At 36.9% G+C, this 22,750-nt stretch overlaps 2 protein-coding genes across 2 annotated transcripts; one reads left to right on the top strand and one right to left on the bottom strand.

Annotated features, from left to right (window-relative positions):
- Positions 1–1,969: 1,969 nt before the first annotated feature.
- LOC109183158 (CAX-interacting protein 4-like) lies at positions 1,970–2,364 on the top strand. The gene is made up of 2 exons (XM_019333343.1): positions 1,970–2,150; positions 2,198–2,364. Exons 1-2 carry the CDS (start codon positions 1,970–1,972, stop codon positions 2,362–2,364), a joined length of 348 nt encoding a protein of 115 aa, XP_019188888.1.
- A 1,076-nt stretch (positions 2,365–3,440) lies between these two features.
- On the bottom strand, positions 3,441–4,227 carry LOC109183157 (uncharacterized mitochondrial protein AtMg00810-like). The gene is made up of 2 exons (XM_019333342.1): positions 3,745–4,227; positions 3,441–3,638 (listed from the first exon to the last, which is right to left on the bottom strand). The coding sequence occupies exons 1-2, from the start codon at positions 4,225–4,227 to the stop codon at positions 3,441–3,443; spliced, it is 681 nt and encodes a 226-aa protein (XP_019188887.1).
- Between the last annotated feature and the right edge of the window lie 18,523 nt (positions 4,228–22,750).

Here is a 22,750-nt window from a genome sequence, read left to right as displayed (position 1 = left end):
GTTGAAGTTTTCTGTCAAATCAAACTGTGTTTTTTTTGGAAGTTTTCTATTCAGAGAATATTGTTTGATTTTTGAAAGCACTTTCACATTCACTTTTAAATTTCAGACCGCTTTGTTATAGGATTATATGTTCATAATTTTATTACTATATGTTAATAACTGTACATTCATAACTCCATAACTGTACGTTCATAACTCTATAATTGTACATTCATAACTCCATAACTGTACATTCATAACTCCATAACTGTACATTCATAACTCCATAATTGTACATTCATAATTTTCGAAGCTCTATGTTCACAATTTTAGAGCTCTATCTTCATAATTTTATCACTATATGTTCATAATTGTAAGTTCATAATGTCAGAGCTCTTTGTTCATAATTCGATCAATAACTGTACATTCATAATTCCATAACTGTAGATTCATAACTCCATAACTGTAGATTCATAACTCTATAACTGTACATTCATAACTCCATAACTGTACATTCATAATCTTCGAAGCTCTATATTCACAATTTTAAAGCTCCATGGTCATAACTTTATCATTTTATGTTCATAATTGTAAGTTCATAATGTTAGAGTTCTGTGTTCATAATTTCATAATTGTATAACTGTACATTCATAACGGCATAACTGTACATTCATAACGTCATAATTGTACATTCATAATCCAAAAAAAAAAAAAAATAACGCCGTTAACGGCAAAACACGCGCGATTTTTTTTTTTAACTAAATGACGCGTTTTTTTTGAAAAACGACGTCGTTTTGGGCCCGTGTCCACAATGAATTGTGGACACGGGTCCAGGGCATAATTTGCCATAAATATTTCAGCGCATAACTATAATACACGGCAAATTTTACATAACAGTGTGACCATGGTCCAAAACGGTGTTATTTCTTTTAATGAAAAGAAACGGCACATGTTCCGTGTAACTAGTTCTGTTTGTATAACATATTGTGTTTCATTTTATGTACATTGTAGTTTCATTTCAGCCCAATTAAAGTTTCATTTTGTTTCAACTACAATTTCATTTGACATTATACATACAGGAGCTAGTGAGACCTGTTATTGAATTTCATTTTATACAGATTGTAGTCTTATTACAATAACTAAATTATAACTTAGTTCAGCTATGATTACATTGGACAATATACTTTCAAATATGTGAAACTGCAATTCAGTTTTATTTTATATACACTGCAGATTCATTTCAACACAACTAAAGTATCATTTTGATATAACTATAGTTTCATTTGACAATATACAATTAATATGTGAGACATGTTATTCAATTTCTTTTTATACATATTGTAGTTTCATTTCCGGAAAACTAAAATATCATTTCAATTCAACTATAGTTTCATTTGATAATATAAACAAGAGTAAAAGATATTTTTGGTCCTAGACTTATAGTGGCACGGACAATTTTAGTCCTCCTTAAAAAAATTAGACAATTTATGGACACTGTTATTGTGATGAGGACAATTTTAGTCCTCCGTCAATATTTCCGTTAGATGCCCCGTTTGAGAGGGGGTAATTTCGTCTTTTCAATTGTCTGATTTCGTCAATCTTGTTCGAGTTCACTCTACACATCTGTGCTTCGAGTTCAATCTTCTTCCTCATCAGTTCTTCGTCATCTCCTTCGCTCTCGTGTTTCGACGTTTGATCATCATAGTCGATTCATCTCATCACAACTCTCTCAGTTTACTTGTCAGCCAAAGTATTCTAATTTTTATTTTTTAGCTATAAATTACGCGTTAGCTATGGAAATCCAATTATCACATCGAACCCTAGGATTTTAATTCTCTCTAATGCCTTCTTCTTTGCATTTTAATTCAAATTTCGTTAGCAATTTATCTATTATATTCCGTAGTTTATTTCAATATGTATTTCAGTTTTCTGATTCGGTTCCTGCTAATTTTTCCATCGGTTTGAACTTTGTCGTCAATTTTGATTTCTAATGCTGATGATCGAGGCTCGTGGGGCATGCAAGAAGTGTGGGCGAGTTGGGCACCTAACATATCAGTGTAGAGACTTCTTGACTGTTAAGGAGGACAGTGGTAAAGACAAGGATGAGAAGGGAATCGAGGCAGCGGTTTTGTCTAGGTTGGAGAAGTGGAAGGGGAACAGAGATAAGAAGGGTACTCGAAGAAGATTGACGAAATTATCCCCTCTGAAATTGAAAGAGAAATTGCTGAGAAGTACGACTCTGAAATTGAAAGAGCAATTGCTGAGAAGTACGACTCTGAAATTGAAAGAGCAATTGCTGAGAAGTATGGGAAGAACTCGAAGAAGATTGACGAAATTACCCCCTCTCAAACAGGGCATTTAACGGGAATATTGAAGGAGGACTAAAATTGTCCTCGTCACCATAAGAGTGTTCACAAATTGTCTGATTTTTTTTAAGAAGGACTAAAATTGTCTGTGCCACAATAAGAGTGTCCACAAATTGTCTGATTTGTTTAAGGACCAAAATTGTCCGTGCCACTATAAGTCTAGGATCAAAACTGTCTTTTACTCTATAAACAAAATATGCAAGACAAATTATTCAATTTCGTTTTAGTAATTTCATTTTATTTTGAACACACCAAAAATAAGTGATTTGTTAAAATTTAACGACGATTGTTTCTTTTACTTGTAATAGTCTAATTATCTAGTGGAAAGTTCATTCTATTTTACTTAAAGTTTACTTATGTTTACTCTATGAATTATATATCTAAGTGTTAAACTCAAATTATGCCCTAATTAAAAATCAATGGAAAAGTTAAAATTGACAAAGTGTATTTAAATCAAGGGTATAGGTTTTTGGCATCATTAAAAAAAAAAAAGGAGGAAATTAATAGGAACGTTGTATTTTAGATTTTGATAATACTCAGGAAAAGTTATACGTACTTAGGAATGAACTATATTACCCTAAAATGGCCCGTTTGGTTCACGGAATAGGCCGGGAATGGTATAACATTTCCAGCACGTTTGGTTCACGGAATGAATTTGGAGGGAATAGAAATGCTATTCCACAGGGAATGGAATAGGTAAGGAATAGAATATGAATTGTATTATGTTGTTTGGTTGGCTGAAGGAATAGACTTTAGTAATTGTATTCCAGTGTTTAGTTGATTAAAGGAATAGAAATGGAATAGGTTTTAAAGACATAAATACCCTTATACAAAATAATAATAATAATAATAATAATAATAATAATAATAATAATAATAATAATAATAATAATAATAATGAATATGATTATAATGAGAACTCAGAGATTCAATTCAATTAACCAACAGATAGGATTACACGAGAGTATATCTCAGTCTACTTCTAACTACTCCTATCTAATAGGATACAGACAGTAGACTTATTCTAGCCATAGAAAACTAACATAGGTTATATAAATTAAATACAATTAATAACAATAATACTCACACACCCCCTCAAGCACACGGTGTGAGCTGCACAACGTTGAGCTTGTCTCGCAGAGCTATAAACCTGGGCCCGGGCAGCGGCTTGGTGAAGACATCAGCCAGCTGATCTTTAGTCGAAACAAAATTGACCACAAAGTCCCCGCTGGCCACCTTATCACGGACGAAATGATAGTCGATTTCGACATGCTTCGTCCTGGCGTGAAAAAACTGGATTAGCACATAGATATGTTGCGCCTAAATTGTCACACCAGAGAGTGGACGGCTGCCCCGTGTGTAGACCCAGCTCACGGAGAAGAGAGACGACCCAAGTTACTTCCGCAGCGACATCGGCTAGGGCCTTATATTCGGCTTCGGTCGAAGAACGAGCGACAGTCCGTTGCTTCCTGGATAACCATGAGACGAGATTATTCCCTAAGAACACTGCATATCCGCTAGTACTCTTCCTGTCAATAGGGCAGCCAGCCCAATCCGAGTCGGAGTAGGCATGTATGGCAGTAGTCGGGGAAGAACTGAGACGGAGTCCATAATCCAAAGTGCCCTTAATATACCGTAACACCCGTTTTACCATGCCCCAGTGATCAACGGTTTGCGTATGCATAAACTGACACAACCGATTCACTGCGTATGAGAGGTTAGGACGAGAAATGGTGAGGTACTGCAAAGCCCCTACAATCCGACGGTATTGTGTGGGATTATCGAACGGCTCATCAGACGGAGTAACAGACTGTGTCGTGGATGCAGGTGTTGCGAGTTGCTTGCAGTCAACCATACCAGCTCGGTTCAATAGATCAGACATATAACGTCGCTAGGATAGAACCATACCGCCTTGAGTATCCACGGTCTCAATGCCTAAGAAAAACCCTGGCTTGCCAAGATCTCTGATCTTGAACGCAGTAGCAAGTCGGCATAACAGAGAGTTGACTAATGTCGCGCTACTCTCCATCATGATTATGTCATCTACATACACAAGGAGGAAAACCTGACACCTATCCAAGCTGTAGTAGAACAGAGAAACATCCGTCTTCGATGCACTGAACCCCGTGGTAAGTAAGAAGTCGTGCAGTCTTTTGAACCATGCCCGGGGAGCCTGTTTCAGTCCGTAGAGAGATCGTTGCAAGTGACAAACATGATCGGGATGAGCCGGGTCCTCGTAACCGGGAGGTTGATTCATATACACTGTTTCGACTAGATGACCATTTAAAAAAGCGTTGTGCACATCCAGCTGCCGGAGGGTCCATTTATGGGTGATGGCCAACGAGAAAAGAAGCCTTACAGTTGTGGGTTTGACTACTGGACTGTAGGTGTCGAAGAAGTCTTCCCCTGCTACCTGATTAAACCCTTTCGCCACAAGGCGAGCCTTGTACCGTTCTATAGAGCCATCCGCGGTACGCTTGGTGCGGAATACCCACTTACATCCTATTATGTTCATCGTAGGATCCGGTGGGACTAAGCGCCAGGTGTTGTTATGCAGTAAGGCATTAAATTCCTGATCCATCGCATCCCGCCACTGTGGATGTCCAACTGCTTGGGAGTAACAAGTTGGATCAGTGGTGATTGCAGTCAAAGCATGAAACTCTTCATGAGTCCCGTGTGTCATGCGACGTAGACGCATACCATGTTCCCGTTCTTGCAGCTGTGCCCGTCCCCGACCCCGACCCCGAGGCCGGCCCCGTCCCCGAGAAACCGGGACAGCGGGCTCAATGGCCAATGGCGGTATTTCTTGAGCTTTTTGCTGGGGGTCGACGTCATGCGGTGTAGGAGTGTTGGCACTGACCGCTTGGCCAATGTGACCAGGTATTACGGGACTAGCTGCCTAAGGTATTGGCTGAGGCTCAACTGCTTGTGGTGATGAACCTGTGGCAAAGGGAAAAGTAGACTCGTCAAACCGCACGTGGCGACAGATATAAGTCTTCCCACTAGTTAAGTCCATGCATCTATATCCTCGGAAGGAGGGAGGATACCCCAGGAATACACAAGGTGTTGAACGAAACTCTATTTTATGACGGTTGTAAGGCCTTAGGTGTGGGTAACACAAGCATCCGAAGACACGGAGAAATTGATATGGGGGTAACTTTTTGTATAGTCGGTAATATGGACTCTCGAACTGTAAGGCTGAAGAAGGTAGGTAATTTATTAGGCATGCGGCTGTTTCAAACGCATGATCCCAGTAGTGTTGTGGGACAGCTGACTGGGCGAAAAGAGCCAAGCCCGTTTCGACAATGTGTCGGTTACGGCGCTCAACCCTCCCATTTTGTTCATGCGTGTAAGCACATGATTGGCGATGATTAATCCCAAGGGTTTGCAATGTGGTATGCAATTTGCGGTACTCACCCCCTAGATCTGACTGTATAGACTTGATAGAGCGCGAGAACTGTCGCTCTACCAACACACGAAACAGATCAAACATTTTATAAATGTCTGATTTTACCCTTAATGGATAAAACCAGCAATAGCGTGAATGATCGTCAACAAACAAAAGGAAATAGCGGTAACCGCTAGACGAGACAACTGGTGCAGGACCCCAGATGTCTGTATACACCAAATCTAGTACATTTTTGCTGGACTCACTTATCCTATCTAATTGAAAACGAGAGGACTTACCAAGATGGCAAGCCTTACAAGACCCGAAACTACTTTTATCATGAGAAACTGAACAATGCTGTAATATTTTATTTTGCACAAGGCTATGCGGGTGACCAAGTCTGGCATGCCAGGTTGTGGGTGTTGCCCGGGAACTGACGAACGCAAATTGACTCCGAGACACAGGAAGCTTGTACAGACCTCCAGAAGTCGGGCCTTTAAGAAGCGCCACCTGGGTTTTGGAATCCTTCACAATAAAGTAGCTGTCATGAAATTCAAAAAATACACTATTTTCTTTAGCGAATTTTTGAACGGACAATAAAGGAACAGTTAATTTTGGGACATGTAATACATCAGATAGGAATAATTGTTTGGAAACAGTGGGGATTGATGCATGGCCAACATGTGAGATAACTAAACCTGTACCGTTTCCCACCCGGAGCGTATCCGGACCATTATACTCCTCCGGGGCTGTTATCATGCCGCCATCTGGGGTGGCATGAGCCGTGGCACCCGTGTCAGGATACCATGTTTCGGCCGAGACGGATGTGCCCGGGGCCTCGCCGGACACTGCAACATTGGCCTGCGTGGGCGGTTGAGTCGTGTACCGTTTATAACAGTAAACGGCAGTATGACCCTGCGCCCTGCAAATTTGGCATCGTGGGACCCCGCGTTGATTTCGGCCACCCCTCTGATTTCTGCCGCCTCTGCCGCCTCGCCACTGGGACTGCCGACCACCGCCACCTTCTGCACTGCTCGGAGCGAAGCCGCTGGACTGGGGGCGTCCTCCGCGACCTCGACCAGAATAAAAAGCAGCTAGCGCTGCACTGCCAGTCTCCGGAAAATCGTCCGCCAAGATGAAATCAGCGGCCTGGAGATGATCAGCAAGGTGTGGCAGCGAGACAGGCGCATGAGCGGTAAGGGACGCCGCGTACACGCGATACTCCGGCCTCAGACCACGCAGAACATATAGATTTTGTTCGGCCATGGAGAGAGGTTGTCCGGCTTGCGCGAGTGCTTCCACCAAAAGCTCGGCTCGGTCGAGATAATCGCCCGGGGTGGAGTTACCTTGTCGGAGGGCTTGAAACTGCCCCAGCAAGCTCAGGCAACGAGCTTGCGTGTTGGAGCCGAGGGCGGTGCAGATTGATCGCCAAACATCAGCAGCGGTATCCCGACCAACCGCGAGATGCAAAACCTCGTCCGACATCGAGGATATCAACAATGGAAGGATCGATTGATCCTGTAACGTCCATGACTTATACGCCGGATTGGGAACGGTAGTCGTAGTCGTGGTGCCGGTGCCGGAATCGCCAGACACGGTGGTGAGAGTGGCGGGCGGGCATGGGTTGGTTCCATCCACAAAACCAATTAAATCTTGACCTCTAAGGAATGGTAATAACTGAGTTCTCCAAAATAGGAAATTCCTAGAGGTTAGTTTCATAGAAATAAAATGGTGAGCTCCGGCGAGGGGGTTGGAACTCGCCGGAGATGGCCCGCCGGCGGCAGAGGGGGTACGGTCGGAAGAACCTGACGACATGGGTAGGGAGGGGGAAACGTTTGGGTGGTGGAGGATCGTTGTTTAGGCTGATACCAAATGAGAACTCAGAGATTTAATTCAATTAACCAACAGATAGGATTACACGAGAGTATATCTCAGTCTACTTCTAACTACTCCTATCTAATAGGATACAGACAGTAGACTTATTCTAGCCATAGAAAACTAACATAGGTTATATAAATTAAATACAATTAATAACAATAATACTCACAATTATGATATACTGAATGTTATATATATTGGTGAGCTGTCGTAGGCTCCCAAATTAAAACCTTACAAACGTAGTAGCGGAAGTAAGGATCGATCCCACGAGGAGTAACTAGTTTAACTTTTGTGCTCAATTAAAGGTAGGGGGGTTTGGAATTTGATGAGAATAAAGATTAAATAAAAGAGAATTTAAATAAACAAGAGATTAAATGAATCGAATAAAGCAACGAAAATAATATATTGAAAGCACTTATAATAGAAAACCTTGGTTAGTAAAGATCCACCACCGGAATTTAACACTGATCATTGATTAATAAAGTAATTATTATGTAGCTGAATATTTGTCGTGAAATTATTTCATTTCTGTTTTCCCTTAGTTGTAGGTAAATAAAGCACAAGCGGTTTAATTACCCCTAACTACTAAATAACCTAAGACAAGCGCTATAGATTTAATTTAATAGCAGCAATAGGAACTAGGAAAATCGACAAACTAAATAACACAAGCACAAGCGGTTGCATTTAATTTAGGAAAATATTCTTCCTGAAATCAATTATCACTAAGCCGTCAATAATTAACCTCAGTTGCTACTGAATATTAGAATAATTTGTAGCACAACATCTAATATAGCAAATAATTATATCAAATAACTTAGAAGAATATTTAATACCCAAATGCATAAAAATTATATAATAAAATAAATAAATAATCTTACAGCGTAATGAATCCGGGGCTTCAATTTACTAAACCAAATTAAAAGAAATTAGCCACGAATGGACATTGATAACAACCTTAGAAAATAGTCGAGAGGGGAAGAATAAACATTCAACAAATGAAATTCTTTTACTATTTATACAATTCTTGATTTATTTTCTTCCACTAACTTCCTATGTTTGCGCCATGATGAATCTTCGGACAAGCTTCGCTCGAACTACAGAATTGGTCTTCATCCTTTTATTTCGTTGCTTCATACATGTGCTGCGTAGGGGAAGAAACAATAAAGTAAAGGTTTAACATATTACTTGCATGTATGCTAGGTTGATTTGAGTTTGGAAACTTATTTAAATAATATATATAATGCATATGTATATACTAGTACGTAACATGAACTAATTATAAATAATATGTATAAATATATTATATATTATATATTATATATAAAATGATCTAATTATTAGATAATACTAAATAATTAATGCAAAATTATTATAAAGATGTACGTAAAATAAGAGTGTAAAATATGTCTATCAAATTCCCCCACACTAAAACATTTGCTTGTCCCCAAGCAAAAATATTATTTGTGAAGTAAATTATAAAATGAAATTCCCAAAACTCACAACATATCATGAACAACAATCTGAAGCACCCTGCAATTAATAAGATAGCACCCCTGTCTGAAAATTGAGAAAACTAAATAAGTAAGCCCTCACAGGAATATCACTCATCACTCAAGTGTTTGATGGGTATAAATTTCACTCAAGTTCATTCCTATAAAATTGCTCTACCATAGGTTTGCATATCTTCTCAATCACCACTACAAGAGTCATGCATGACACAAATCATAAGGACTTTCCACAGGTTGTAATGGGGCTAGGGTTAAGGTAGGGAATATTTAGGAAAGTAGCTTAAACAAAAGCTTTCAAACTAGAGGAGCAAATAAATACAAATAATCCAAGATACTTGCTCAACACCAAGTATAGAATGCTTCCTCAGTATTACCAGAATTTCCCTTTCATTTATTTAGAAGTAACTTCAACTCAAAATCAATTGCTGATTCTTTCTCATTTTCTCATAAATTTTCAGCAATATTTTTCTTTTTCAAACATATATTCTCCATTTTTCCATTTTTTCATTTTTTTCAATTTCCATATTTTTTTTTTTGGAATCATGAATTGTCTTCGTTTTCTTTTTCATAGAAGACCAGTGACAAATCGGCAATGAAGATACAACCCACCTCATTCCCCATCATATTAACACAAGAAAGTGACCTCCCCCACACTTCTTCCTCTTCAAGATTTGCTCCACTAGTTATTCAGCTGGGTGAAGGCATTATTTTTAGATATAAAAGGCTTGTAATGTGGTTCAAAATAAAGAAAAGAATGGCCATAAAGCTCAAAGTGGTTAACAAGGGGAAATAAATCATTGGACAAACCGGTTATTTGGCTAGTGAGGCTCAAGATCAAATAATGGCCTTAATCACACTTGAATCATGCATGGTCTAATTAGCTTTAAAAGAGAATCAAGGCAAGTTCTAGAGAAACAAAATTATGGAAGAAATCACACAATAGAAAGAAAATAAGACCGAAGTGTCAGTCAATGGCTCAAAACACTCGCATGTTTATTGCTTACTTAATATAGCCACTACATATCAAACAAGAAATACTAACAAACTAATCACATTTTGCCAAACTATTTATTCAATTACATTATGAATTTCAGGAAAGGAAAATATAATTTTTTTTTCAAAATAATACTTATTTTGCATAAAATACTAGTAAAATATTTGTGAAAATTTTTGAAAATTTTGACACAAGCAAACAATTAATAATAAACGTAAATCCCCTCCCCCACACTAATTACCAACATTGTCCCCAATGTTGAATAAAAAAGCACAGAAAAAGGTTATTAAATGTAACATAAAGATTAAGAAAAAAAAATAATAGAACAAACTCCCCTTCTAGTTGTTCAGACTATTCAAAATAGTTGGGATCTTCAAGAAGTATGTCGGCAACATATTCAACTTGAGCCCCTTCATGGTAAGGTTTAAGCCGATGGCCATTAACCTTGAATATCTTTGAAGTCTATAAACTTTGAATCTCTATCGCCCCATGAGGAAAAAATATTAGTGATAATAAATGGACCAACCCAACGAGAACGTAACTTACCTGGGAATAGCCGAAGACGTGACTGGAAGAGGAGGACTTTTTGTCCAATTGAAAATTCCTTTCTCAAAAGCATCTTGTCATGGAATGCTTTTGTCTTTTCTTTGTAGATTCTTGAATTCTCGTAGGCCTCATTGCGAATCTCCTCCAACTCAGAAAGTTGCAACTTCCGGTGTAGGCCACTTTCATCAATGTTCACATTAAAGCTCTTGACAGCCCAATAGGCTCTGTGCTCCAACTCAACGGGAAGGTGACAAGCTTTCCCAAACACAATGCGATAAGGGGACATACCATTAGGTGTTTTGTATGCGGTTCTATACGCCCACAATGCATCATCTAATCGCAAACTCCAATCCTTTCTGTTTGGGTTGACTGTTTTCTCAAGGATTGACTTCACCTCTCGGTTGGATACCTCTGCCTGCCCATTAGTCTGTGGGTGGTAGGCAGTTGACACCTTATGGGTGACATGGTACTTCTTAAGCAATGCTTCGATGGTGCGATTACAAAAGTGAGTACCCTGATCACTTATTATAGCTCTTGGGATGCCAAACCTGGAAAAGATATTAGATTTGATAAAATCTGCAACAGCTTTAGAGTCATCAGTCCTGGTGGCTTTAGCTTCCACCCACTTCGAAACATAGTCAACAGCAAGTAAAATATAGACAAAACCAAAAGAGACAGGAAATGGGCCCATAAAATCAATACCCCAAACATCAAAGACCTCACAAAATAGGACCGGAGTTTGTGGCATTTCATTTCTCCGGGATAAATTACCGGACTTTTGGCAAGCATCACAACACTTGCAAAATGAGTATGAATCTTTAAATAAAGTTGGCCAATAAAACCCAGACTCCAACACTTTCCTTGCTGTTCTCTTAGCACCAAAGTGACCGCCACAAGCATAAGAATGACAAAAGGCAAGGATTGAGGCAATTTCTGTATCAGGTACACACCGCCTTACCACTTGGTCAGCACAATGTTTCCAGAGGTACGGTTCATCCCATACATAGTACTTGGCATTACTCCTGATTTTATCTTTTTGGGCTTTAGATGAATTATGAGGAAACTTGTTGGCAACCAAAAAGTTGACTAAGTTAGCATACCAAGGTAAAACCACAGTCGCAGCCAATAAGTGCTCATCAGGGAATGCTTCTTGCAGCGGAGGTTCAGGTTCAATGTGTACCAACCGACTCAAATGGTCGGCCACAAGATTCTCTGACCCCTTCTTATCTTTGATCTCCACATCAAACTCACTTAAGAGGAGTATCCATCTTATCAATCTTGGTTTGGCTTCCTGCTTTTTCATCAAGTAGCGAAGAGCTGCATGATCAGAATAAACTATAACTTTGGTGCCCAGCAAATAGGGCCTAAATTTTTCTAAAGCAAAAACAATGGCTAAAAGTTCTTTTTCTGTAGTAGAATAGCTTTTCTGAGCATCATTTAAAGTCCTAGAAGCATAATAAATAACATGGGACGATTTCCCGATCCTTTGGCCCAACACAGCCCCTACTGCGTGATCACTTGCATCACACATAATCTCAAATGGGTAGTTCCAGTTAGGTGGCTGAATGATCGGCGTAGACGTCAACAACTCCTTCAATTCGTCAAATGCTCCCTTACATTCTTTGTCAAACTCAAAGGATGTCTCTTTCTGCAACAGTTTGCACAAAGGTAGGGCTAGTTTTGAGAAGTCTTTGATAAACCTTCGATAAAAACCTGCATGTCCAAGAAAAGAGCGGACTTCCCGCACACTAGTGGGATACGGCAAAGATTCTATAATATCAACTTTAGCTTTATCAACCTCAATCCCACTAGATGAAATAACATGCCCCAAAACATTACCTCGATCAACCATAAAATGACACTTTTCAGAATTTAACACAAGATTACTCTCTATGCATCTTTTCAAAATAAGTGAAAGGTTATGTAAGCAGGAGTCAAAAGAGTCGCCATAAACTGTAAAATCATCCATGAAAACTTCAATCATATGCCCAACATAATCAGAAAATATGCTAACCATACACCTCTGAAAGGTACCCGGGGCATTACAGAGGCCAAACGGCATGCGTCGATATGCAAAAGTGCCGAAGGGACATGTAAAAGTCGTCTTTTCCTGGTCTTCCGGAGCGATTGCAATCTGGAAATAACCTGAATAACCATCAAGAAAACAAAAATAAGAGCGACCGGCTAACCTTTCTAGCATTTGGTCAATGAACGGTAAAGGGAAGTGATCTTTTCTTGTAACAGCATTCAACTTCCTATAGTCTATACAGACCCGCCACCCATTTTGAATACGAGTGGGTACAAGTTCATCATTTTGGTTTCTAACAACTGTAATCCCTATTTTCTTAGGAACCACTTGAGTTGGGCTAACCCAATTGCTGTCTGAAATAGGATAGATTATCCCAGCTCCAAGGAGTTTGAGGACCTCTTCCTTGACTACTTCCATCATGGGCGGGTTTAGCCTTCTTTGTAGTTGGCGAGATGGCTTTGCTTCTTCCTCTAGAAGAATTCAGTGCATGCAAGTGGATGGACTTATCCCTTTGATATCTGCAATTGTCCACCCAATGGCAGATTTGTGTTCTTTTAGCACTTGGACAAGTTTTTCCTCTTCTATTGCAGAGAGTTTAGTTGAAATTATGACTGGCAATGTTTTATTTTCTCCTAAGAAAGCATATTTAAGGTGGTTAGGAAGAGGCTTCAATTCAGGGATAGGTGCCTGCACGACAGATGGTAACAATTTTTTGATAGAGACAGGTAAAGCCATATAAGAAACATTATTTTGTTGGTGCAATTTAGGACAATGATTCAATGATGCAGTAACTTCATGTAAATTATCACTCAGAGAAAACTCATTATTTCCTTTTTCAAGGTGTTCACAAATAACAACTTCTAATTTATCTTCACCATTAAATTCAAAAACTTCTTCAACCAATGAATCAATAATATCAACAGAATAAGCAGAGTTATCACCCCCAGGGTGTTTCATAGCATCATAAATATTGAATGTAACAACATTACCATCAAATTCCATAGTAAGTGTACCACTGTGAATATCAATTTTTGTTTTTGCAGTTTTTAAAAATGGTCTTCCTAACAGAATAGGTGCAGAATGATCATTATTTTCCATATCTAGCACATAGAAATCAGTAGGGAAGATTAAATTATTAACTTGCAACAATACATCTTCAATTACTCCCTTGGGGTATGCATTAGACCTATCAGCCAATTGGATAACTACACTAGTTTCATTCAAAGGTCCAAGTTTTAAAGAAGCATACACTGAATATGGCATAACATTAATAGATGCTCCTAAGTCTAGCATGGCTTTCTCAAGTTTAGTATCGCCTATCATACAAGGAATAGTAAACATACCTGGATCCTTGCATTTTTCAGGAAGCTTGCTTTGAATCACAGCAGAAACATTCTTACCCATTAGCACTTTCTCACCCTTTTTTGACTTTTGTGTCCTTTTTGTTGTACACAACTCCTTTAAGAATTTAGCATATCTAGGAACTTGTTTTATTGCATCAAGTAATGGAATATTCACTTCACAATTTTTGAAAGTTTCATATAACTCTTCATCTTTCGTTCCTTTTATAGATTCTGACAAAGCTTGCGGGAATGGGGGAACTGGTTCATAATTAGAAAGATTGGGAGACTTACCTTGAGAATTTTCATTGTTGCTAGTTCCCTCTTTTTCTTGGTTCACTGACGGAGTATTGATCGCAGGGCCTTCAATTTCCTTACCACTCCGCAACACAATTGCACTTGCATTTTCTCCTGGATTAACCACCGTTTGAGAGGGTAGTTTGCCAGAACTCTGTGCTTCTAACCGACTTACCGTAGTTGCTAGTTGACCCATCTGTCTTTCTAAGTTTTGAATACTAGCATTTGTTTCTTGAATACTAACTCTTGTCCCTTGTTGGAATAGTTGTGTTTCTTGTTGAAACTGCAAAGTGTTAGTAGCAGGAGATTTAACAATATCTTCTAGATTCATACCTGAGCTAGAGCTTTGGACCGGCTGTTGTCTTGCAGGAAATGGTTGTCTATACTGCTGAAAATTGGAACGATTCTGAACAAACAGGTTCCCTTGTGAGTTCCCATAGCTAAGGTTTTGGTGATCCCTCCATCCAGGATTATATGTATTGGAAAACGGATCATACTTACCTTGAGGTTGTCCAGGAAAACCTCCAGTCATGTCGACTTGTTCAATAGGTTCTTCTTGAAGAGTTGGGCAGGCATCAGTTTGGTGCCCAACTACCGAGCAAATTCCACATGCTTTTATAGTTTGCATATTGCATACATCTAATTGATGAACAAGAGTAGTTAAACCAGTAATTTGTTGTTCAAGAGCAGAAATATTTACCTCATTCACTTGCTTAGACGGTTGGACAAGTCTATTGCCAAACTGTTGAGAATTTGCTGCCATATTTGCAATTAGAGTTCTCGCAGCGTCCGGTGTCTTGTCAACTAAAGCACCACCGCTTGCGGCATCAATCATGCTTCTATCCATTGGGAAGAGTCCTTCATAAAAGTATTGAATGAGTAATTGATCACTGATTTGATGGTGTGGGCAGCTTGCACAAAGCTTTTTGAAACGCTCCCAATATTCATACAATGACTCTCCATTGTTTTGCCTTATACCACAGATTTCCTTTCTAATGTTGGCCGCCCTTGAAGCTGGGAAATATTTTTCAAGGAACGCTGCTTTCAGGTTATTCCATGTGGTGATGCTCCCGGAAGGTAGATAGAATAGCCAATCCATCGCTGAATCTTTCAACGAGAAGGGAAAAGCTCTCAACTTGATTTGTTCTTCAGTAACCCCTGCGGGTTTCGTACTTGAACACACCTCATGGAATTCCTTTAAGTGTTTGTGAGGATCTTCACCTGCAAGTCCATGAAAAGAAGGCAAAAGATGAATTAATCCAGACTTTAGTTCGAATTGCACATTGGCATCCAGAGCAGGGAAAATGATGCATAATGGTTGTTGATCTAGATTTGGAGCTCCAAGCTCTTTTAAAGTATGATTTTGAGCCATGGGTTCCTCTTCTAAATCAGAATTGGCAAAAGGTTGGGGATCAGTAGCCAGATCACTAAGCTCCAATTTCCTCAAAGCTTGTTTCTTCCACCTGCGTACAGTTCTTTCAATTTCTGGATCGTACGGCAAGATTTTTTTATTAGCAGATCGAGTTATAGGCATAAAAAAAGAGGAAATATATTGCAGCATTTATGTAAAAGTAACGAAAGGAAAGATTTTTTAAAATTTTTTTTCCTTGGGGCAAATGAAAAACAAATAAACAAATAAAGAAATAAATAATTAAATAAACACAAAATAAGCTAGAAAATCTCCCCGGCAACGGAGCCAAAATTTGGTGAGCTGTCGTAGGCTCCCAAATTAAAACCTTACAAACGTAGTAGCGGAAGTAAGGATCGATCCCACGAGGAGTAACTAGTTTAACTTTTGTGCTCAATTAAAGGTAGGGGGGTTTGGAATTTGATGAGAATAAAGATTAAATAAAAGAGAATTTAAATAAACAAGAGATTAAATGAATCGAATAAAGCAACGAACACTACAAGAAAAATGCACATAGACAACGGTTAATAACCGTTGTCGTAGGGGTATAATTTCTGTTGTTGAAGCCGGTGTTGTTGTAAGTCCCGCGTATAGACAATGGTTTTTTAACCGTTGTCTTTTGTAGAAACAACGGTTAAATAACCGTTGTTTATTAAGTGTTGTTGAAGCCGGTGTTGTTGTAAGTCACGCACATAGACAACGGTTAATAACCGTTGTCTTTTCTAGAAACAACAACGCTTTTTAACCGTTGTCTATTAAGTGTTGTTGAAGTCGGTGTTGTTGTAAGTCACGCACATAGACAACGGTTAATAACCGTTGTCTTTTCTAGAAACGACAACGGTTTTTTAACTGTTGTCTATTAAGTGTTGTTGAAACCGGTGTTGTTAAAAGTCACGCACATAGACAACGGTTAATAACCGTTGTCTTTTCTAGAAAAGACAACAGTTTTTGACCCGTTGTCTATTCAGTGTTGTTGAAACTAGTGTTGTTAAAAGTCACGCACATAGACAACGGTTAAAAACCATTGTCTTTTCTCTAAAACACAACGTTTTTTGAACCGTTGTCTATTTACTGTTGTTGAAATCGGTGTTGTTAAAAGTAATGCATATAGACAACGGTTTTTAACCGTTGTCTTTTCTTTAAAAAACAACGGTTATAAACTGTTGTTTATTGTGTGTTGTTGAAACCGCCGTTGTTAAAAGTCACGCTCATAAACTGTTGTCTTTTATAAAAAAGACAACAGCTTTAAACTGTTGTCTATTGTAAAATAGACCGTTGTCTCAACGGTTTTAAACCGTTTTTAACCTGCTTAAATTTTAATCATATAAAAAAATCAATTTATCTATTCGTCATCACCAAGTGTAGTTACATAATTTTGCACAATCTAAGGTTCAAATTAAAATACAAAAGAACTAATTAACAAGTGTAAATACTTCCATGACCAATTCAAATCGAATCACCATTCAAGTCATAATACTACAAAAAATAATTCCACAAACCGAAGCTAAATGATCACAACGTTCTAATCATCAAATCATACATACTCTATCTTTGGATCAACTGAAGCTTCATATCTTTGGATGGTTTCCTAGACTTGAGCTTTTCAACAAACTGGGGAAAAACAACATTAACAAATGGGAGAGATCAGAATTGCAGCACACATTCAAGAAAGCACAACTATGGGGAGAGGATGTGGTCCAATATTTTGAAACAAAATAAAAGTGATCAAGGAGCAAAATTATGACAATGCTAAGTACAAATGCACAAGGCAGACAATAGATGGTGGTGGTTCCAACTAATTGGCTTATGAAACGATGAGAACAATCCTTTAGTTGCTCTTTGGATATGCTCTCCATCCCCACACTCCTCTACAACAGATTTGATCCATATTAACACTTCCCGTCATAATTACAAACAAGTGAGTAGAATATAAGCAATGAATCATCTTGCAGGTGTAAAAATGTTAATGCATTACAAAAATAAAGAAATATAATGAACATTAAAGGGAATAGTGAAATCACCTGATTCACCAAACCATGGAGGGGTCCATGAGAGGACAGGTACACATGAAGAGGAGTGGCAACAAGTATATGCACGCCCCTCTCAAGCTCTCAACAAAGTGATTGGCATGTCAAAGGTGAAACTAAACAAAAATTTCAACTTTAGCTTAACAATTCTTAAAATATCAAGAGCAAAAAATGATGGACAATTCTTAACATATCCTATTTATGTAATGGATTAAATGGGTTGTCTTTGATAAATCTATGTGACCTATTAACACGTTCATCTTACAAAAGGTTTTATTAAATGAAGATATTAGAAAGAATAGGACATGTTGATTTATGTATGCTCCACCATAGGCAACAACCCACCACAATCAAATCCCAAACTCTCCCTCATGACGTCTCCTTAAACCAATATATAAGCAGCAAAAATGGCACCACAAACTAACCTTGATTAAAAACTATACAAGCAAAACATGGGTCTCAGGGCTCTGACCTTAACGCCTCCACAGAATGGCATTTTCACAAACACTGGGTGTGCACACAAGCTCTCAACTTGTAGCAGCGTTCCCAGCAGAAGAAGCCTCAAGAAATCTTTCGTGGTTTCAGCCAAGAAAGAGAAGAGCGATGAAGAACCCGCCCAGAGGAAGCAATCTTTGTTCAGTAGTGTGACGGAAGCCCGCGATTTTTCCCAGGTTAGATCCGCCAAAGATGCCGAGCTTCTTGAAGATGCTAGGGAAGCCACTCAATCCGGTTGGAGGCGGGGACGGCGTCGGAGGTTGGACGCGGCAAGAGCACGGTCGGCGGAGAGCACTGGGCTGACAGCGGAGATGGCAGAGATGGCGGTGTCTGAGGAGAATGGCGATCGGCGGAGAGCACTAGGTTTGCAAAGAGAGAATGTCTGAGAATGGCGGTAGGCGAAAATTTTGTCTTAAAAACTAAAACGTTTGACGGGAAAATTTCTCCAGCTTAAGTGTTCTGACTAAAAATTTGTAGAGGGAAACAATTGAATTGAAGGAATTATTTTGATTTTGCAAAGAGGAAAATAATATAACATATACTATATACTATATACTAATATAATTAGAAAAATAATGAAATTTTATTTTAATTTTATAATAAGCTTTCATTTTTTCAAAATTAAATAAGTATATTCATACCAGGACTATGTGGTCTAATGGTACCCGGATTGAACTTCCATTTGGAAGGTTGTGAGATCGAGCCAGTAGCATTCAAAATAATAATAATAATAAGTATATTCATGATTTTATAGGGACCGGATCCACCATAAAAATATTAGCTTTATTACCCGGGTCGCTAGACCCAAAATAGTACCGGCGAGTATATATATACAAAACGCGAGATTCATAATTTCTATACTGTAGATTCATAAAATCTTTACTTTAGATTCATAATTTCTAAATCGTAGATTCATAATTTAAATAGAGTAGATTCATAATTTAAATACATTAGATTCATAATTTCTATACAATAGATTCATAACTTCTATATTGCAGATTTCATAATTTATGTATTGTTGATTCATAATTTCTAAACTGTATAGTTATCAAATTATGAACATATAGTCTTATGATTTGTGAATACAGAGTTCAACAATTGGGAATATGAACATCATATCGAAAATTATGAATATAGAGTTCTGTAATTGTGAATATATATAGAGTTCAATCATTATGAATATGAATTTCAAAAATTATGAATATATAGTGTGGTAATCATGAACATAGAACAGTGTGCACCATGCATGGTGCACACGGTTGCACAGCATAATTTGCCCTTTATTACCCAGACAGCTGGTGGCCCAATTATTACAAAGATCGCGGTTAAAGAAATGGGCAATAGCTTACTGTACGATATCAACTACTCTTTCATATCCATTCTCCACGTGTCCCATGCATGCCGGAATACCCCTCCACACCATACCGCACCATTCGGAACACCACACCGCACCGCCGGGGCCGTTCTAGGCCATGTCGGACCGGCGCGACCGCATAGGGCCCCCAATTTTTGGGGGCCCAATTTTTTTAAAAAAATATTATAGATTTAATCTATTATTTTTTATACTTGATAATTATTATTATTATTATTATTTTGAATTCATAGATTGGTCTTAATTGTAATTGAAAATAAAACTTTAATGAATTGAAATTGAAATTTTGGTGAATAATTTTATATTTAAATATGAACGAAAATAGAACTATTAAATTAATTTTTGAACAATCGTTTAGCTTAGTTTGTTATGGCTTGATGGGTGTAACACTTTAGTAAACAAGAGTTGGTGTGGCTTGGTGGGTTTAGCTTTGTTTGTTATGCTAGAGGTCTTGGGGGCATCCTTAACATATTTTATACAATCATTGTCTTGGTTCTCAGAGACAACACAGAAGCAAACTGGTTATATCCTAGATGTTGCGCTTGAATACATAAGTGTTGGTGTGGCTTGGTGGGTTTAGCTTAGTTTGTTATGTTAGAGGTCATATGTTTGACTTTTGTTGTTAACATCCTTGTTTATATTTTATACAACTGTTGTCTTTTATAAAATAATGATGCGCAAAGACAATGGTTTTTTAAAGACAATGGTTTTTTATAACCATTGTCTTTGTAGTGTTGTGTATTTAAATACGCTTAAAGACAACACACCAACGACAACGGTAAAAAAACCGTTGTCCTTTAAATAAAAAAGAGCGTGCAAAGACAACGGTTTTTAAAAACCGTTGTCTTTGTAGTGTTGTGTATTCGAGTGCGCTTAAAGACAACACACCAACGACAACGGTTAAATAAAACCGTTGTCTTTTTTTTTTAAAAAAAAAAAAAAAAAAAAAAAAAAGAGCGCACAAAGACAACGGTTTTAAACAACCGTTGTCTTTCTAGTGTTGTGTATTCCAGTGCGCTTAAAGACAACACACCAACGACAACGGTTAAAAAAACCGTTGTCTTTTAAAAAAAAAACGCACATAGACAACAGTTTTAAAAAACCGTTGTCGTTGTGGTGTTGTCTTTTCACAAAATGCACAAAGACAACACACTTACAACAACGGTTAAGTAAAAACCGTTGTCTTTGACAAAAGTGTTGCATCAAAGACAACGGTTTTGGACCAAACTGTTGTCTTTTATACAAAAGACAACACTTTTCTTAAAAACTGTTGTCTTTCTAGTGTTGTCTATGTGCATTTTTCTTGTAGTGGAAAATAATATATTGAAAGCACTTATAATAGAAAACCTTGGTTAGTAAAGATCCACCATCGGAATTTAACACTGATCATTGATTAATAAAGTAATTATTATGTAGCTGAATATTTGTCGTGAAATTATTTCATTTCTGTTTTCCCTTAGTTGTAGGTAAATAAAGCACAAGCGGTTTAATTACCCCTAACTACTAAATAACCTAAGACAAGCGCTATAGATTTAATTTAATAGCAGCAATAGGAACTAGGAAAATCGACAAACTAAATAACACAAGCCCAAGCGGTTGCATTTAATTTAGGAAAATATTCTTCCTGAAATCATTTATCACTAAGCCGTCAATAATTAACCTCAGTTGCTACTGAATATTAGAATAATTTGTAGCACAACATTATCTAATATAGCAAATAATTATATCAAATAACTTAGAAGAATATTTAATACCCAAATGCATAAAAATTATATAATAAAATAAATAAATAATCTTACAGCGTAATGAATCCGGGGCTTCAATTTACTAAACCAAATTAAAAGAAATTAGCCACGAATGGACATTGATAACAACCTTAAAAATTAGTCGAGAGGGAAAGAATGAACATTCAACAAATGAAATTCTTTTACTATTTATACAATTCTTGATTTATTTTCTTCCACTAACATCCTATGTTTGCGCCATGATGAATCTTCGGACAAGCTTCGCTCGAACTACAGAATTGGTCTTCATCCTTTTATTTCGTTGCTTCATACATGTGCTGCGTAGGGGAAGAAACAATAAAGTAAAGGTTTAACATATTACTTGCATGTATGCTAGGTTGATTTGAGTTTGGAAACTTATTTAAATAATATATATAAATATATAATGCATATGTATATACTAGTACGTAACATGAACTAATTATAAATAATATGTATAAATATATTATATATTATATATTATATATAAAAAGATCTAATTATTAGATAATACTAAATAATTAATGCAAAATTATTATAAAGATGTACGTAAAATAAGAGTGTAAAATATGTCTATCATATATATATATATATATATATATATATATATATATATATATATATATATATATATATATATATATATATATATATATATATATATATACATATATATGCAAGTGTGTGTGAGAGAGAGAATAATAATAATAATAATAATAATAATAATAATAATAATAATAATAATTATTATTATTATTATTATTATTATTATTATTATTATTATTATTATTATTATTATACAAGTATATATTTATATTTATATTTATATTTATTTTCCACTTATCCCACATCGGTTGGAGAAGTAAGGAATGGAGCCTTGAGTCTCCTATAAAAGGAGCCTCAAGGCTCCATAATTTCAATTGCAATGCTCATTTGCTAGACAAGCTTGCAATGCCCATCCGCTAGGCATGCAGATTGGCAGGCTACTTAATTTAGGAGCCAATGCTCCATAATTAAGGAGTCTTATACAGTTATAATTTTTTTTATTTACACACACACACACACACACATATATATATATATATATATATATATATATATATATATATATAAAATGTCAACGGTGTTTTGAGAAAATACTTTTTTTTCTCAAAATGTCAATTGCAAACGCTGCAAAATGTGTGTGTTTGTGTATATATATATATATATATATATATATATATATATATATATATATATATATATATATATATATATATATATATATATTTAAATAGTTTATTTAAATATAAATAAATAAATAAATAAAATATAAATAGTTTATTTAAATATATTTAAATATTTAAATATAAATATATAT

This window comes from Ipomoea nil, unplaced genomic scaffold (assembly GCF_001879475.1).
Source record: "Ipomoea nil cultivar Tokyo-kokei standard unplaced genomic scaffold, Asagao_1.1 scaffold1101, whole genome shotgun sequence".
NCBI classification, from domain to species: domain Eukaryota; kingdom Viridiplantae; phylum Streptophyta; class Magnoliopsida; order Solanales; family Convolvulaceae; genus Ipomoea; species Ipomoea nil.
The sequence above is the reverse complement of the archived record's forward strand: the minus strand, read 5'-3'. Positions and strand labels throughout refer to the sequence as shown.

What these genes read in the sequence shown, in the direction of transcription:
- LOC109183158 (XM_019333343.1), top strand. Translation starts at nt 1,970, where the DNA reads ATGCTGATGATCGAGGCTCGTGGGGCATGCAAGAAGTGTGGGCGAGTT. An exon ending in GGGGAACAGAGATAAGAAGG is followed by an intron (nt 2,151 to 2,197) that starts GTACTCGAAGAA and finishes AAATTGAAAGAG; the next exon opens with AAATTGCTGAGAAGTACGAC.
- LOC109183157 (XM_019333342.1), bottom strand. Translation starts at nt 4,227, where the DNA reads ATGTCTGATCTATTGAACCGAGCTGGTATGGTTGACTGCAAGCAACTC. An exon ending in TAGCCGATGTCGCTGCGGAA is followed by an intron (nt 3,639 to 3,744) that starts GTAACTTGGGTC and finishes GTGCTAATCCAG; the next exon opens with TTTTTTCACGCCAGGACGAA.